Source organism: Heptranchias perlo, chromosome 17, assembly GCF_035084215.1.
Source record: "Heptranchias perlo isolate sHepPer1 chromosome 17, sHepPer1.hap1, whole genome shotgun sequence".
In the NCBI taxonomy this organism is placed as follows: Eukaryota; Metazoa; Chordata; class Chondrichthyes; order Hexanchiformes; family Hexanchidae; genus Heptranchias; species Heptranchias perlo.
The window spans coordinates 49,354,659-49,373,084 of NC_090341.1; the positions used below are offsets into that span (position 1 = coordinate 49,354,659).

At 45.9% G+C, this 18,426-nt stretch overlaps 1 protein-coding gene across 1 annotated transcript in view; it reads left to right on the top strand.

Moving 5' to 3' along the window:
* Positions 1 to 1,456: 1,456 nt before the first annotated feature.
* The window catches only part of oxtra (oxytocin receptor a), a 42,333-nt gene continuing 25,363 nt past the window's right edge, over positions 1,457 to 18,426 (top strand). The window contains exon 1 of the mRNA XM_067998287.1: positions 1,457 to 2,375. Coding sequence (XP_067854388.1) covers positions 1,457 to 2,375 — 919 coding nt within the window. The remainder of the gene's footprint in view (positions 2,376 to 18,426) is intronic.

Consider the following 18,426-nt stretch of genomic DNA (forward strand, 5'->3'; position numbering starts at 1 on the left):
CCTCTCCTCTCTCCCTCCTATTTTGCCCTCCTGTTTTCCCCTCTCCTCCTCCCTCCTATTTCTTCCTCCCTCCAGTTCACATCCCATTTCTCCCACCCTCCTGTTTTCCCTCTCCCTACCTTCCTCTCCCCCTCCCCCACTCTCCACTCTCCCCCCCCCCCCCCCCCTCCTCCCCACTCCCCTCTCCTCACTCCCCCCAGTTGCTGCTTTCTCCCTCTGGTAAAAATCAAGCACGAAAACCTTTAGAAATTCCGAAGTAGATTTACTGAGGCTCGCTGCGCCCCCTGTCGGGGAGAGGCCGCCCAGCGGTGACCCCTCCCCATCCACCTCCCAAAGCTGCTATAAATATTTAGGAACTGGAAGCTCACCAGGTCAGTCCGTTGAAGCTGCTGCTTTTGATTCACTTGTTAAAAAAAAAACCCCCACCAACATTTGATGTGAACGATCCCTGATGACAGACTTTTTGCAAAGCGTAAAATCCCAAATGTGAGGATGCAGGCGGCAGGTCTGAGATTCTGCTCTGTTCACTGCAAACAGGTAAGTCTCAAAATGTGTCGATTTTCTTATTATTTTTGCATATCTCCCCAGGATATGGTGCATCGTTAATTATTTTTGTTAAATCCAAAGTTTCTGATCACTTGCAAGAATTTTTTTAACGCAAAAATTACCTCACTTGTATCCATGTAATCAGTTCCAGTCTGAAATCTGCAGGAACTGGCAACGGATTGAGTTAAAGTTTAGTCTCGAATCGTTGGAACAACATGAAATTAATTTTTTTTAAGACAAACGCAGGAAACGATTCGACCCGCGTCACTTCAAGTATCCAAGTTTTAAATTTGCTTTGAATGGCGCACGATTGAATTATTTCGTTGTGTCCTTGTCGGAAAGGGAGATGGAAGCAGATTCAATAGTAACTTTCAAAGGGCAATTGGATCTCTACTTAAAAATAAAAAAAATTGCAGGGCTATGGGGAAGGGGTAGTGGGACTAACTGGAAAGCTCCTTCAGAGAGCTAGGCACAGGGGCCGAATGGCCCCCCCCCCCCTCTATGTTGTATGATTCTGGGATTCACATGCTGTGTTATATGTTTCCTTTAGCTGTAAGGACACGTGTTGGACGGAACAGACGAGGCGTCAGCCCCTGAAATTTGGCGCAACCTGTTCGTGCTGTGACACGGTCACACTCCGCTGCTGAGGATGGAGGGAGGAGCATGGAGAATTGGGACAACCTTCTCAGCCCTTGGAGAAAGTTAACAACGAGCAGACAAACTGGGCAGATTGATACAGGCACACACAAGAGATAGAAAAGGGGGGTGGGGGGGTGTACGTGGGGTACCCCGCGGGGTCGGAAAAATACTAAATTGCGGAATAAAGTTAGTGAGATATTGAAGAAGGAAAACAGTATAAAGGAGCGAAGGGTGAGAGGCTGAGTCAAATAACAAACAAAACTCCGGTGGAATGAACGGAATGGGTCCGTGCAAACATATGGAACCCGCATGGCAAAATCTCTCATCCAACGCTTCGGGCGCTCTGCTGGACAATGCCACCCTGTTTTGCAATGGGTCAGCCGCGATTTCTGTGAGGAACGAGATTGTGGCTAAGGTGGAGGTGGCCGTGCTGACCTTGATCCTGATCCTGGCGTTGACCGGCAACATCGGCGTCCTCCTGGCCATCTACTCCAACCGACACAAGCCCTCCAGGATGTACTTCTTCGTCAAGCACCTCAGCATCGCGGACCTGGTGGTGGCCATCTTCCAGGTCCTCCCGCAGCTCATCTGGGACATCACCTTCAGGTTCTACGCGCCCGATTTCCTCTGCAGGACGGTCAAGTACCTGCAAGTGGTCGGCATGTTCGCCTCGACCTACCTGTTAATCGTCATGTCCATCGACCGTTGCATGACCATCTGCCAGCCCTTGAAGTCCCTGCACCAGCGCTCCAACCACGCCTATGTCATCTCCTCCTGGGTCATCAGCCTCTTATTCAGCATTCCACAAGTGTTCATTTTCTCCCTCAAACAAGTGGGTCCCGGGGCTTACGACTGCTGGGGAGACTTTGTCCACCCTTGGGGAATCAAGGCGTACATCACCTGGTTCACCCTGTCCGTCTATGTAATCCCGGTCATCATGTTGATCGTTTGCTACTCGCTTATCAGTTTCAAGATCTGGCAGAACGTGAAACTGAAGACCCGGAGGGAGGCCAAGGCATCTAAAGGGGGCGTGATGTTGTCCAGGGTCAGCAGCGTGAAAATCATCTCCCGGGCCAAAATCAGGACCGTCAAGATGACCTTTGTCATCGTCTTGGCTTACGTCGTCTGCTGGACGCCGTTTTTCATCGTGCAGATGTGGACGGCATGGGATCACGATGCTCCTCGAGAAAGTAAGTTCTTTTAATGAAAGATTTGATTTGAATGTGAAGTTCACTGCCTAAAAAATACAACTGAGCACTTACTATCCCAACGGTTCTGTAACAGCTTCACTTACACTGTGGGTGCAAAACAAAGACAAGGGGCGCTACATGGGGCCATGTAGCGCCCGTTGTTTTGGCCCTACGCGGCCTCTCTGAATCCAAGATGGTGTTCTTGGATGCGCACGTATGTTTCCAGTGTGACGTACGCCGGACGCCATTTTAGTATAGAAGTTAGCGCATGTGCAAACACCGAACGCTGAAAGCATCTAAAGTAGGGAGAAAATGATAGACACCATTTTGGACCTTAACACTCAACTCAATGCACAGTCTTAACCCCGACCATCTGAACGTGTCTTACAGCGTCTGGAGGATCCCCCACCAGTGCAATTTAAAGGGGCCATGCAGGTGTTGCAGGTTAGTTGCTGGATTATTGCTTCTGGCTGCTAGTGGAGTAGGAAGTGTTTTTTGAAACTCTCTATTCTTACTGAGAGTTCGTAGAGTACATTTGAGAGTGCTTTGGCAGGTACTGCCTTACGGTTCAGAAGTTACAACCGTGATTGAACGACATTCAACCACGGTTGTAACTTCCGGCAACCGTGGGCGGCCTGCTAGGGCTCCCGCTGGGCACTGAGCATGACCGGGAGCAGGCAGAGAGGCCACGCACAGCAGGTCAAGCTGCGAGGAGAGGGAGGACGAGGAGGCGCAGGGCACTGAGCAGGAGGCCCTATCCAATGAGGGCCTTCCGGGACCAATTCTCTTACCTCAACATGACCGAGGAGGATTGCATCCGACGCCTGAGGTTCACCAAGGAAGCTGTGACCGAGATCTGTCAACTGGTGCGGCCACAACTACAGCCTCAGAGCAGGGCGAGGACAGCATTGCCTGTGGCTGTGAAGGTCACTGTGGTGCTGAATTTCTACGGCTCAGGATCATTTCAGGCCTCGCAGTTTGCATTGCGCTGCTGCATAAGGGAGGTCACAGACGCACTGTACCACATGAGGAACAGATTCATTACCTTCCCTCGCCACAGAGACAAGCAGAACGAGCGAGCAGAAGGGCTCGCTCGCGTTGCTGCCTTCCCCATGGTGCAGGGTGCCATTGACTGCACGCACATTGCCCTGCGTGCCCCGCATATCAACTCGGCCGTCTTCGTCAACTGAAAGGGCTTCCATTCCCTCAACGTTCAGTTGGAGTGTGACCACATGCATCGCATCTCGGAGGTCGATGCCCGCTACCCTGGGAGCAGTCACAACGCCTTCGTCATGCGGCAGTCCAACGTGCCAGCTAATTTTCACCCGCCTCGGCAAGTCAAAGGCTGGCTACTGGGCAACAAGGGCTATCCCCTCACGCCGTGGCTCATGACACCGGTCAGGAACCCACGCACACGTACACTGCAGGCCTATAATGAGAGCCATGCTGCCACACGCCACATCGTGGAGCACACCATAGGCCTCCTCAAACAACGCTTCCGCTGCCTGGACTGGTCTGGAGGAGCCCTGCAGTACTCCCCTGAGTGGGTGGGCAGATTTGTGGTGGTCTGCTGCACGCTGCACAACCTCGTCATCATGAGGGACCAGCCTTTGCCACCAATGACTGGAGAAGACCCTGAGCCAGAGGTGGAGGAGGAAGAGGCTGAGGAGGAGGAGGAGGGGGTGGAGCCGGATCCGTGCCCGCTATCAATAATGTGAACTATATCCCCCAACTCACCAACAGTCCTACACTCCCCACCTTTCCCCTCCCACAAGTCAATCAAATCGCCCTCCATCCCTCTCAGCTCATTGCATAAATAAAAACCACAATCAAATGCAAAATCAAGGTCTCATTTATCAATGAATAAATGAAATTATGCAAACAGAGCAGAACTATTCCCCCTTGTGCATTCCCTTGGTGCCTGTTGTTCGTGTGCCTTTACCTATCCTAGTGCTCCTATGAGGTGCTTCCCCAGTGGCTGGAGCATGGGTGGTGGGAGGCTGCTGGCCTTCAATGGAGGAGCGTGCAGATGGCAGATGGCCTTGGAGGACGACCTCGAGCAGCTCTGGGCCGGGAGAGCCCGGCTTCAGACTGCACCATCACAGCACGGGCTGCAGCAGTCTGGCCTGGCTGGCCGAGAGGCAACAACAGGGGCACTGGCGGAGTGGCAGCGGTGGGAGCAGGAAGGCTGTCGTCCTGACACAAGACAGCAGGTCCGACTGCCATGGCACCACTGCCACTCGCACGGGACGGTGCCCCAGCAATCCTGGTGATCGGCTGGAGAACGGATTGCTGGAGTGCTGTGATGTCCTGGAAGCCTTGTTCAACAGTGGTCCCCAGATCCACGATAACAGCAGTCTGAGCTTCCAAGGCAGCAGTCTGAGCTCCAAATGCAGCAGTCAGACCTTGGATGGCAGATGTTGGTGCTGCAATGGAAGCTGTGACATCAGTCATCAGACGCTGCATCATGGTGGGTTCCACAGGTGCGCTGATGGAGGTGACCACCCGTTCCATGTGGGTAAGGGTGGGCTCCAAGATCTGCACAAAGCCTTGTGCCAAGTTGGAGCTGACTCCTCCATGCCCCTTCTCATTGTGCGCAGGCTTTCTGGCAGGTTTTCCAGTGCCCCAAGCAATTGTTGGTGTACGCCCATTAGCCGTCTTCTGTAGCCTGGCCCATCGAAGTCCTCTTCTGATGCCTCAGCAGCAGAACTACTGAGTGACCTCGCCCTCCGGCGAGCTGGCACCTGTGGTATCCGTTCCCCTCGCCCTGGCTCCTGCGCACTTGTGCTCGGTGTCTCACCACGTGCAGATCCCTCCTCTAACCTAACCTCTAAAGGACGCCCAGTGTCAGTGTCTGAGATGGTGGAAGCAAGTGTCAGATTGAGTGACGGTGTGACTTCACTGTCCTCCTCCTCCTCCTCCTCGGACGGTGCCGTCATGTGTTCTTGGGTATCTGCAATGACAAAGGGAAACAGGTTGAGTTGTGGAGTGGGGAGAGGAGCAAGTAAGATGTGCGTGCTGACAGCATCTGCAGCACGTGAGTCAGAAAAGATTATGGGAGGAGGGAGTTGTGGGAAATGAGAAGGAGCATTAGATATGCAGAGACCCTGTTCATCAGGACCTCCAGCGCGGCACGTTGTGACGGCTGCAGCGATGACCCGCCCAATGATCTGAAGCACTGTCTCCTCTGGGGGGTGAGGATGTGTAAGCGTGTCCATCCACCCTCAGGTCCCCCCTGCTGCCGGCTGTTATGCGCCACCTTCTCCTGCAAGACAGAGGACAGTGTGTCAGTGAGTATCCTGCAAGGTGTGTGGGTAATGTGCCTGTCGTGGTCGAATAGCTGCCAGTTTGTGTGACCTGTGAGTGGTGGTTGTATGGCCTGCAAGTGTGGTACTATGTGCGGGAGAGTGGCAGCATGCCAAGTGCAGCATTGCATGTGGATGGGCAGTGTTTGTTGGTGGGTGGGTGACGGGGAGTGTGATGCATGGCGCAGTGGTGCAGTTGGTCTGATGTGCCACTTGACACTTGCATTCACTCACCTTGACCACTTGAGTTAAATCATTGACCTTTTCGGCACTGCACCCACGTGCATGGTGCAGTGCTCCTGGTGTTCACTTCCTGTGCCACAGCTTGCCAATGCCTGCGGAGCTGCAGTCTGTAGGGTCTCCGGACATCCTGCGGGTACATGTTGGCCCTCCTTTTGTCCACCCCTTCCACCAGAGCCTCCAGTGCATCATCGGAGAAGCGTGGAGCCCTCTCTCGTGCCGATCCTGCTATCCTTGTGGCCATCTTTCCCTTCTCCTAGTAAGCTGTGTACCTGCCATTTGAAATGTGCACCTGAGGTGCAGGCTGCTGATGATGTGCGCTGTGCACGCCCCATTTCCAACTTCCTCATTCTCCGTGCAGCCTCTCAGCAGCGCGGGTAATGCTGGCGGCACGGAGATATCACGGTAAGTAGCAGGCAGCACGAAGTTCACGTGCTGCCTGCGTAGGGGTCATCGAGCGCGGGGTACTAGTGCATCGCGCTACCCCCGCCCGAAAACGAATTTTTCCCCCAGAGTTCTTAAATTTCAACTGTTTGTGAGTAAGAAACTTATTAAATAGGCTAGTCGTATCACTAGCCCTGACCAATATTGATGAATAACTTTACTGAAAACTGAGAGCCTTCGTTTATAAAGTTGTATCATATACTGAGAGCGTGATGCTAGTTATATTGACAGCCTGATATGAGTTATATTATACGAATAGTCTTATGTTGGTTATATCATATATTGATAGTTATATTGACAGTTTTATATTAATTGTATTAATTGTTTCATATTGATAGTCTTGAATGAGTTATTATGACATTTATTAGCTATCCTAACAGTTGTTAGTTATATTATACTGATAGCCTGATATTAGTTATTCTAATACCTTTATGTTAGTTATATTGATAATATCGATAGTCAGATATTAATTATACTGACAGTGTTATATTAGTTACATTATAGTGGTAGTTTGATATTAGTTATGTATTACACTAATACTTTTATAATAATTACACTAATATACTGATAGTCTGATGTTTCTTATATACTGAAAGTTATTAGCTATATGCTGACTGCTTGTATATAATATACATTTGACTGGTTATTATATACTGACTGATAATAAATAGTACATACTGACTGGTTATATACTGACTAGTATATTCTGACATTATGTACTGACTGCTTACTGTATATACTAATTAATTATTTATAGTACATACTGGCTGCATTACTGATTGCTTATCATATACACTGATATTGTACACACTGACTGGTTATAAACCAATAACCTATATACACTGATTGAATATATACTGACTGTTTACTGTATATACTGATTGATTATACATAGAACATACTGGCTTTTTATATAGCAACTGGTTATAACTCATACTGACTGTTATATATAATACATACTGACTGGTTATTATACATTGTACATATCGAGTAGTTATAAGCCAACTGCTTATATATTCTGGCCGATTATATATAGATATATATATATATATATATATATAAAGGACTGGTTACTATATATAATATGTAATGATTGATTATTGTACATAATATATTCAGACTGTACTATATACTGATAGTGTTACATTTTGGAATCAAGTATCAATCAACAATTGATACACTTGTGGTGGGACTGCCCCAATCACTAACCCTTCATGACATTCACTGAGTGTTGAAAAACAATGGAAAGGGGAATCAAACTGATCCCATTAACTATGCTGTGTGTATCTTAAAAATAACAGAAATTGAGAATGATTACAAGCAGCAGCCTCATTCAAGGCTCCAGAAGGTGGTTATTAATTGCTCGAGCCTTGTTCAAGTGGTTTATGACCGTGTCTGCATCATCAGTGAAATTACTGCCTTGTGATCATTTCCAGACAGCCATCATTTACAACAAAAGTTGCCAAAAGCAACATTTACATTCCACCGTTATTCATTGGAGTAAAGTCAGGAAATGATGAAACTTTGATAGCAAATGGGAGAAGCTGAAAATTGTTTCTATAATAAAATAGTTTAAACTCCTGAATATCACCTTCAATCATGTTGCTAAAGATTGCTTAGTGAGTTGCTCCACTCCTAGTCGAATTCATTGGGCTGAATCTTGCCCAGGGTGTGTGGTTTAACCCATGACATCCTCCAGCGGAGCAGAAGACATGAGTTAGTGGAAGGTACAGAATCAGGATGTTCAACCTTGCAATGCTGGATTGTAACGGAGAACCCACTGGATATCAGGATCAAGGATTTATACTTAGAAGGAAGCAATGTTCTCATGAAAAATGTTTGGCAAATCTTTATTTAGTTTATTTCCCAACACACAACACCAATCGTGATGTTGAAACCTATTGTGTCACTTATGTGACATTAATCTGATTGTTCGTGTGCCTCAAACCCAAAACTAAAGTTTGCCCAGCATTTTTTCACAAGCGCCGTGCACCTTTAAATCCCTGGCATTGAGCTCCCATAACTATAGCTGAGCCTCTAACAGACTAGAGATGTGAGATAAAATCAGACATTGCTGGAAATGCATTGCAGGTCAATCAGCATCTGAAAGAGAAAGCTGAAACATAACCCTGATGAGTCAGAGGCAATGTTAAGCTGGTTGTCCCTTTCAGGTGCTGACCGCCCTGCTGCGCTCTTCCAGAATCTTCAGTTTTTATTTCAGATTTCTTTTTTCTACCCTGTTGATCATGAGCGCCAACATCAAGTTCATTCAGAGTGAGCTATTTCAGATTTACTCATGTATTTTTTTTCATAACTAAGGTATCAGCCGATGCTCAGTGGTAGCACTCTTGCCTCTGAGTCAGAAGGCCATGGGTTCAAGTTTCACTCTGGAAACCTGAGCACAAAATCTAGGCTGATACTCCAGTGCAGTACTGAAGGAGTGCTGCACTGTCAGAGGTGCCGTCTTTGGGATGAGATGTTAAATGGAGGCTGCCCTCTCAGATGGGTGTAAAAGATCCCATGGCACTATTTTGAAGAAGAGCAGGGGAGTTCTTCCTGGTGCCCTGGCCAATATTGATCCCTCAACCAATATCACTAAAAAAAACAGATGATCTGGTCATTATCACATTGCTGTTTGTGGGACCTTGCTGTGCGCAAATTGGCTGCCGCATTCCCTACATTACAACAGTGACTACACTTCAAAAGTACTCTGACTATAAAATACTTTGAGATGTTGTAACAGGCGCTATATAAACGCAAGTCTTTCAATTAGATGAATTGGGGCTTTATTTGGGGTAACTGATCTTATAATAGGGAACACATCATGAAGATGTCTGTAAAACTAACTGAACTGTTAAAAGGATATTCCATGCTAAGACCCTACAGTGACTAATTTGAAACAGTTCTGGAATGTCCCTTTATTAAGTTGATCCATTAAAAGGTAGCAAAAGGTTCTTTGACAGCACCTCCCAAACCCACGACCTCCACCACCCAGAAGGACAAGGGCAGCAGGTACATGGGAACAACACCATCTGCACGTTCCCCTCCAAGTCACACACCATCCCGACTTGGAAATATATCGCCGTTCCTTCATCGTCGCTGGGTCAAATTCCTGGCACTCCCTTCCTAACAGCACTGTGGGAGAACTTCACCACACGGACTGCAGCGGTTCAAGAAGGCAATTAGGGATGGGCAATAAATGCCGGCCTCGCCAGTGACGCCCACATCCCATGAACGAATAAAAAAAAATTCAATGGGCCAAAGCTTCCTGGAACAGTGATGGCGAGTTCATGATGCACGCCGTCATTAATGCGCAAAACGGCTAGTAAGTTAAGGCGATGAAAAGATACGCCATGAGTTGCGAATTGCCATAACTTTACTTTGCCGCTTTATTTACGCCACTCTGCCGTTTGCCTCGCTCAAACGGCATCTCACCCTCAACATCCCCTTATTTTTAAGAACTTGTTGGATTTGCACATTAAACTCGAATTAAGCTTACCACAGAAAGTTAGGGCTCGCACTTAACAGCGTAAGTACTCTTTTAACGACGTGATAATTGTCAATGCCAATCAACCTCTCCGGCCCAGTTAGGGAACAGTTTAAACGATTAAGTCTCATTCCTGTATAGTAAATTCTTCTTAGAGATTTAAAGTATTTTAAATTTAGAATTTTAATTTTTTTTTTCTTACTTTTCCTCTCTTTCTCTCTTTTTTTTCTCTCTCTCTTAATCCAGTCTTTCTTTTTCTCTCTTTATTTCTCTTTCTGTACCCTGATTTGTCCCGAATTCAACTTCCTTCTCTGTTGTTCCTCTGTTTCTTTCTCAATCCGTAAATCTCATTGGTTGAGGAGATAGGCCGTTGGTCCCGTTGCTCACTGAGGTCCCAGACGCCCTGTTCCCCTCGCCGTGCTGTTATCAGCTCGCACTTCTAGGAACTTACAGGACAAAGATTTTTCGAACTGAAGGGAGCAAGAAAACGTCCAACTATTGGTGCAGTCGCGAGATGCCGTACACGAGCAAGTTTTGGGCCAATGTTTCAGGATCTATTCAAAAAAAGCTGCAAAGAAAATAAATAATCTTATTATATAAATTATGAATTCAGATCCACAGTGATTTCAGTCTCAAGATTTCTGGCAGCTCGCTCTGCTATTCTGGTAGTCTGTCCCTTGCACTTGTTACACTGAGTGTTTATATAGTCTGAGATATAATCTTTCTAGTTTTCAATCATAAGTACAAACCACTTACGTGTCACATAAATAATCAATTGTTTACTTGGGCTAAGTCTCAGCGTTAAAAATTAATTGTAGAATTGTATAACTACTGCAAATTTATAATTTTTTTTTAAAAAGCTAGATTAACTGTAAATGTTTTCTCAAAGTGAGAGTGAACAATGTCTTAATTACGTTAGTTAGACTCACACGAACTGGAGACAATGGGGGATGTTAGTGGAGCCAAATCTATAATAAGATGTATACACATGAACGCTTCAAGCATTAGAAATAAGATGCTGGAACTGGAGGCTGCCGTGGCAGTAAGGAACTATGATATGATGTGGGAATATCAGGAATATGGCTTAATCCAGAGAATGGAAATCAATATTAGATTCAAGGTTATGGAGTGCTTAGGAAACACAGTCTAAAGAGATGGTGCAGGTCTATATATCAGGGAAACCTGGGAGGTACCAGAAGTTTTTGAAAAATTATTCATGCTTGGGATGTGGGCATTTCTAGCAAGGCCAGCATTTAATGTCCATCTCTAATTGCCCTGAGAAGGTGGTGGTGAGCCGCCTTCTTGAACCGCTGCAGTCCATGTAGTGAAGATACTCCCACAGTGCTGTTAGGTAGGAAGTTCCAGGATTTTGACCCAGCAGCAAACGTTGAACGTGAAGGAGGTAAAAAGCTCCAGAATGAACTACCCTGTGTAGACATATCTAATGCTACAAAATCCAAGCTAACACTTAAGGGTATGCTACAGCCCACCAGGTCAGAATAAGGAGGAGGACAGTTTGCTCTACGAAGAGATAGGAAAGGTATGTGAGAACAGGAAATGGGAGACTTCAGTATAGCTAATATGAATTGGGGAAATGTGATTTAGAGTGAGAGTAGTTAAATGTAATGCATGACTACTTCTTGACCAGTGCATCAAGGAAGCCACAAGGGCAATGTTCATCTTGACCTGGTACTCATTAATGACCCAGGAAAGCTACAAGAATGGAAGTTGTAACATGATCTGGGATCCGAAATATCTAAGAGTGGAGGAGCCAGGTATGTAACTTCAAAAGAGCTAAATTTGATGAAATGATGGAATAACTAAAACAAATCAATTAGGAAAAGTTGTTCAACGATAGTTCAGCAGAAGACAAGTTAAAGGTATAATGCTGAGCATGCAACATTCCCAAAATCAAGAAATTCAGACAAATCAAATGTGACCCTAAATGGATTAATAAACAAATTAAAAGTGAGATTAAGAGGATAAACGGGCAGTGCAAATCCTGCAGGAAGAAAGGCGAAGAGACTCATTGAGATGAATATAAGAAAATGCAGAGTCAAATCCAAAGGAAGATCACAGGGGCAAAGAGAGACCTGAAAAAAGACATAGCACCTAAGGCTAAACATAACACTAAAAATTTATTTCAGTACCACACAGTAAGGGGGCAGTCAGAGAAGGGTTGAAAACTATATTTTTAAAAATTGCCCGGCAACTCTTGTTGAAAACTATAGAAGATGCAAATGAGCACAAAATAGTAAATATTCGGAATGAATACTCCATCCGAGTATTCACAAGGGAAGATATGAGCCCACTCCAAACAAAGATATCCCAAGTGTAACCAATGACTTCACTATAAATGAGATGGCAGTCCTAAACAGGCTGAATGGAATCAAAACAAATAAATCCCCAACAATAGATGGTATTTATCCCAGAGTTGGTGGTGGGGAAACTTTTAGAGACAATAATCTGGGACAAAAAAAATTGGAAAAGTATGGCTAATAAATGAAAGTCAGCACAAATTCGTTAAAGGCAAATCATGTTTGACTAATTTGATTGAGTTCTTTGATGAAGTATCAGAGAGGGTTGATCAGGGTAGTGCGGTTGATGTGTATATGGACTTTCAAAAGGCATTTGATGAAGGACCACATAATAGACTTGTTAGCTAAATTAAAGCCCATGGGACTAAAGGGACCATGGGAGCGTGGATACAAAATTGGCTGGGGGCTAGAAAGCAGAACGGTTGTTTTTCAGACTGGAGGGAAGTATACAGTGGTGTTCACCAGGGATCAGTATTAGGACCACTGCCCTTTTTGATATATATTAATGACCTGGACTTGGGTATACAGGCTATAATTTCAAAGTTTGCAGATGACACGAAACTCAGAAATATAGTAAACAATGTGGAGGATAGTAACAGACTTCAGGAGGACATAGACTGGTGAAATAGGCAGACACATGGCAGATGAAATTTAAAGCAGAGAAGTGTGAAATGATGCATTTTGGAAGGAAGAATGAGGAGAGGCAATATAAACTAAATGGTATAATTTCAAAGCGGGTACAGGAACAGAGAGACCTGGGGGACTATATACACAAATCTTTGAAGGTGGCAGGACAAGTTGAGAAGGCTGATAAAAAAGCATATGGGATCGTGGGCTTTATTAATAGAGGCATAGAGTACAAAAGCAAAGAAATTATGCTAAACCTTTGTAAAACACTGGTTAGGCCCCAGCTGGAGTATTGTGTTCAATTCTGGGCACCACACTTTAGGAAAGATGTGAAGTGCAGAAGAGATTTACTAGAATGGTGCCAAGGATGAGGGACTTAGTTATGTGGAGAGATTGAAGAAGCTGGAGTTGTTCTCCTTAGAGCAGAGAAAGTTAAGGGGAGATTTGATAGAGATGTTCAAAACCATGACCAGTTTTGACAGAGTAAATATTTCCAGTGGCAGAAGGGTCGGTAACCAGAGGACACAGATTTAAGGTGATCGGCAAAAGAGCCAGAGGCGACATGAGGAAACATATTTATATGCAGCGACTTGTTATGGTCTGGAATGCACTGCCTGAAAGCATGATGGAAACAGATTCAGTAGTAACTTTCAAAAGAGAGTTGGATATTTACTTGAAGGGAAAACATTTACAGGGCTATGGGGAAAGAGCAGGGGGATGGGACTAATTGGATAACTCTTTCAAAGAGCCGGCACGGGCATGATGGGCCGAATGGCCTTCTGTGCTGAACCTATTATGATACATTGGGGGGAAAAAATTGGATAAGGATAACGAGAGTTTCGTCCGGCATGAGAACTCACCTCCAACCAGCGTTCCATTCCAGGCCTTGCACATCGATTCAATGCAATTCACACTTTCCACCAGCAAATGGAGCCCCAGTCTCTTAAAGGGAGGATGTAGGATGTTTCTTAGAAATCTCTTAAAGGTAGCTGGTACCTCTTATTTGCTGTAAATAACAGTCTGCTGTCTTCACGGAGTCTGAACTGAGATCAGACATCACACATGTAAAATACAGATGCAGCTCTCGTCCCTGTGTTTACAAACTGATGAGTTATGTTAAAACATTGAACAAAAACTGTGCACTACTAAATCCCACATCCTCCAATCTGCATGCCAGACCTCACCAATCTGCCGATCTGAGTTTGTACCAGGCCTGCGAGAGTGAGTGCACCAAGGTTCTCTGCTGATGCACTAGAGACCTTGGTTCAAGAGGTGGACAGAAGGAGGGACATCCTATATCCACAGGCGGGGTTGGTGGGGGGATGGTGGCAGCAAGAGGCCCTCCAGACATATATCAAAAAGCAGTGTGAGGCAGCGGGGGACGAAGTCAATGCCAGGCGCACAGCATCACGAACATGGATGCAGTGCAGGAAGAAGTTCAATGCTTTGACATGAGTGGTCAAGGTGAGTGAGGTCAACTGTCAAGTAGCGTCTCCTACCAACTGCACCACTAGCCTCATCCACTGCTCCACGCACCACACACCCCCCATCACCCACATACCAACAAACTCTTTCCATCAGTACTCAACTCTTCGAATCAGATGCTTCCTCACCCTTACACATTACCACTGTTGCAAGCCTCCCACCCACAACTCACAGGTCACTCACACTGGCAGCTATTTAACCATGACAGGCACATCACCCAGACACACGTCCCACTTTCTTGCAGGAGAAGGTAGCGCATATCAGGAGGCGGCAAGTGGCAGTGGCATTCAGCCCCTCGAGCCTGTTCCACCATTCAATGAGATCATGGTGGACCTGTGACCTAACTCCATATACCCGTCTTAGCCCCATATCCCTTAATACCCTTGGTTCACAGAAATCTATCAATCTCAGGTTTAGAATTCACAATTGAGCTAGCATCAACTGCCGTTTGCAGAAGAGGGGTCCAAACTTTTCCCACCCTTTGTGTGTAGAAATGTTTCCTAACTTCACTCCTGCACCTCCTGGCTCTAAAAGTTAGGCTATGTCCCTGCGTCCTAGTGTTCAAGTATAGGAGACCTCCAGAAACAGTTACAAATGTCTCAGCAGAAGCAATAATCCAGCCACTAACCTGTGAATCCTGCATGGTCCCTTTAAGTAGTGCTGGTGGGGGGGTCCTCCTGCCACTCCAAGACACGTTCAGATGGTCGGGGTTAAGACTGTGCGTTGAGTTGAGTGTTAAATGCCAAAATGGTGTCTATCACTTTAAATATCAGCATTGCTCACTGATTGTTTCCATTTTCTCCCTACTTTACATGCAGCCAACGTTCGGTATTTGCACATGCGCTAACTCCTATACCAAGATGGCATCCGGCGCACGTCACACTGGAAACGTACGTGAGCATCCAAGACGCCATCTGCCATCTTGGATGTCGGAGACGCCATATAGCGCCAAAACAACGAGTGCTACATGGCCCAATTTAGCGCCCTATGAGTGTTAAGAGAGACTAGGGAGGAGGTTTGTGAGTTGTTGACAATCATTATGAGGGAGTCACTGGACACTGAGCGGTACCATTCGATTGGAAGTGGGCTGATGTGGTGCCCATATTCTAAAGGAGTGACACAGGCTTTGGTAAAGTGCTATACGAGAGGCTATTAATTAAACTCAAAGCTGCAGGGATTCAGGGTAAACCCCAGGAACGGATAAAAACTGATTGAAGAGTAAGAAACAATGAGTATTCATTAGAAGAGTTATGTCAGAGTGGGGGAAAGTACTGAGTGAGACATCTCACGGCTCAGTGCTGGGACCACTGCTAATTTACATAAATGACTTAAATTCAGAAACTCAATGCAAAGTGATCACATTTGCAGATGATAGCAAACTTGGAAGGGCAGTGGAATCAGAAGAGGTAACTCAGAAGTTACAGACTGAGTTGGACAAGATATGCAAGTGGGCAGAACGATGGCAGGTGAGATTTAATGCAGACAAGTGTAAAGTGCTCCACATAGGAAGGGAAAATAGATGACAGGCATACTCCATGAATGGTGTTGAAATAGCTGAGGATGAAGCTGGGAGAACTAGGAGTTCAGTGGACTTGATGCGAAACAAGTCCATTCATTGCTGAGCAGCAATGAATAAAGCCAATAGGATGCTGAACGATGTGGTTAGAACAGTAGAGCGTAAGTCGGAAGAGGTATTGATCAAACTGCACAGTGCTCAGGTCAGACCGCACCTTGAATACTGAATCCAGTTCTGTTGCAAAGTAACAAGGGAGACATTCAAGTGCTGGAGGCAGTGCAGAGAAGAGCCACGTGATTGTTCCCCGGTATCAGGTGACTGAGTTATGTGGAAAGACTGGAGAGACTTGGGGGGCTAAATTGGGACGCACAGCGACCGTTTTGTAGGTGCTACGCGGTCTCGTAAACTTTGAAAATGGCGTCCAGAATGCGCACGCACATTCTTCTAGCTTGACGTGCGCCGGACGCCATATTGGTAAAGGCATTCGCTCGCACAGATAACGAATGCCGGCCCCATGTAAAGTAGGGAGAATATGTGGTAGATCATGTGCAACGCTGATTTAAAGGGACAGATGTTGGAACTCAACATAAGAACATAAGATCATAAGAAATAGGAGCAGGAGTAGGCCATACGGCCCTTCGAGCCTGCTCCGCCATTCAGTCAGATCATGGCTGATCTTCCTCCTCAACTCCACTTTCCTGCCCAATCCCCGTATCCCTTGATTCCCCTAGAGTCCAAATATCTGTCTATCTCAGCCTTGAATATACTCAACGACTCAGCATCCACAGCCCTCTGGGGTATTCCAAAAATTCACAACCTTCTGATTGAAGAAATTCCTCCTCATCTCAGTCTTAAATGGCCGACCCCTTATCCTGCGACTATGCCCCCTAGTTGTAGACTCTCCAGCCATGGGAAACATCCTCTCAGCATCTACCCTGTCAAGCCCTCAACGCTCCAGCCACCGCACTGTCTTAACCTCGCACAGCTGAACAGGTCGTAAACAGCATGGAGGACCTCCCCCCCGACCAGCGCTATTTAAAGGGACCAGGCAGGATTTACAGGTTAGTTGCTGGATTATTACTTCTGGCTGCTGATGCATTCGTACCTGTTTTTGGAGGTCTCCTATACTTGAATACTAGGACTAGGGGACATAGCCAAAAAATTAGAGCCAGAACTTGCAGGAGTGAAGTTAGAAAACACTTCTACACCTAAAGGGTGGTAGAAATTTGAAACTCTCTTCCGAAAACGCCAGTTGATGCTAGCTCAATTGTTCATTTTTAATCTGAGATTGATAGATTTTTGTTAACCAAAGGTATTAAGGGATATGGGCCTAAGACGGGTATATGGAGTTAGTTCACAGACCAACCATGATCTCATTGAATGGCGGAACAGGCTCGAGGGGTTAAATGGCCTACTCCTGTTCTTATCTTCCTATAATAAAGTTTCAATACTCTACAGGGAATGGGCTGGCTAGCTGACAGGCACCAGCAAGGGCACTGGCGGAGTGGCAGGGTTGGGAGCAGGAATGCTGTCATCCTGAGAGAGAACAGCAGGTTCATGATCCATGGAGCCAGTGCCACTTGCTGCCTCCTTTGATGCACCACCTTCTCCTGCAAGAAAGCGGGATGTGTGTCAGTGAGTGTCCTGCAAGAAGATTGGGTGATGTGGCTGTCACGGTTGTATATCTGCCAGTGTGTGTGACCTGTGAGTTGTGGGTGTGCAGCTCACAACAGTGGTAATATACGAGGGTGAGAAGAAGCATCCGTTGGAAGAGTTGAGTACTGATGGAAAGAGTTTGTTGGTATGTGGGTGATGGGGGGTGTAGTGCGTGGAGCAATGGATGTGACTAGTGGTGCAGTTGGTAGGAGATGCCACTTGACAGATGACCTCACTCACCTTGACCACTCATGTCAAAACATTGAACTTCTTCCTGCACTGCATCCATGTTCGTGGTGCAATGCCCCCTATACTGCCCCACCAAGCACTCACAGGTCAGGTGCAGCATGGGTTAGATGCAGGGTAAAGCTCCCTCTATACTGACCCTCCAAACACTTGGGGGAGGGAGAGAGAATGAAATGTAATGAAGGGAGAGGGGAGGGGTAGACAGGGGGATAGAGAGAGGAGGGAGAGAAAGGGGGAGGAAGAGGGGGGAAGAGAGAGAGAGGGGAGGGAGAGAGAACGAAATGAAAGATAAAGGACAAGAGAACAGTGAAACATAGACTGCCAGCCAAAACAGGCAATAAGAATATATGGCGTACCAAGCAGAACTTTCTACAATAAAAGAACTAGAAAGAAATAAGTTTTAAAACGTATAAAGGAAAATTCAACAATACAGTTAACACTTCAAATATTTTGCATATGAACACAATAAGTCATAAGTGCTTGAGGATAAATATGAAAAAGTAGAAAATCCCAATAAAAGCAGTCTGTTAGTAGATAAAAATTAATTAAGAAAATAAAATTGTGTATCAAAATAATTATGTTACAGAAACGAGGAAAAACTAAATGAAGTCCTGTCAATGTTAGACTGAAGTGATAATTAAATCTGTAATAAGCTCCCTTATACCGCGGTACATTGAGTTAATGGCTGTGTTCAGGGAAATTGCTTACAAGAACTGTTGTACGGCTG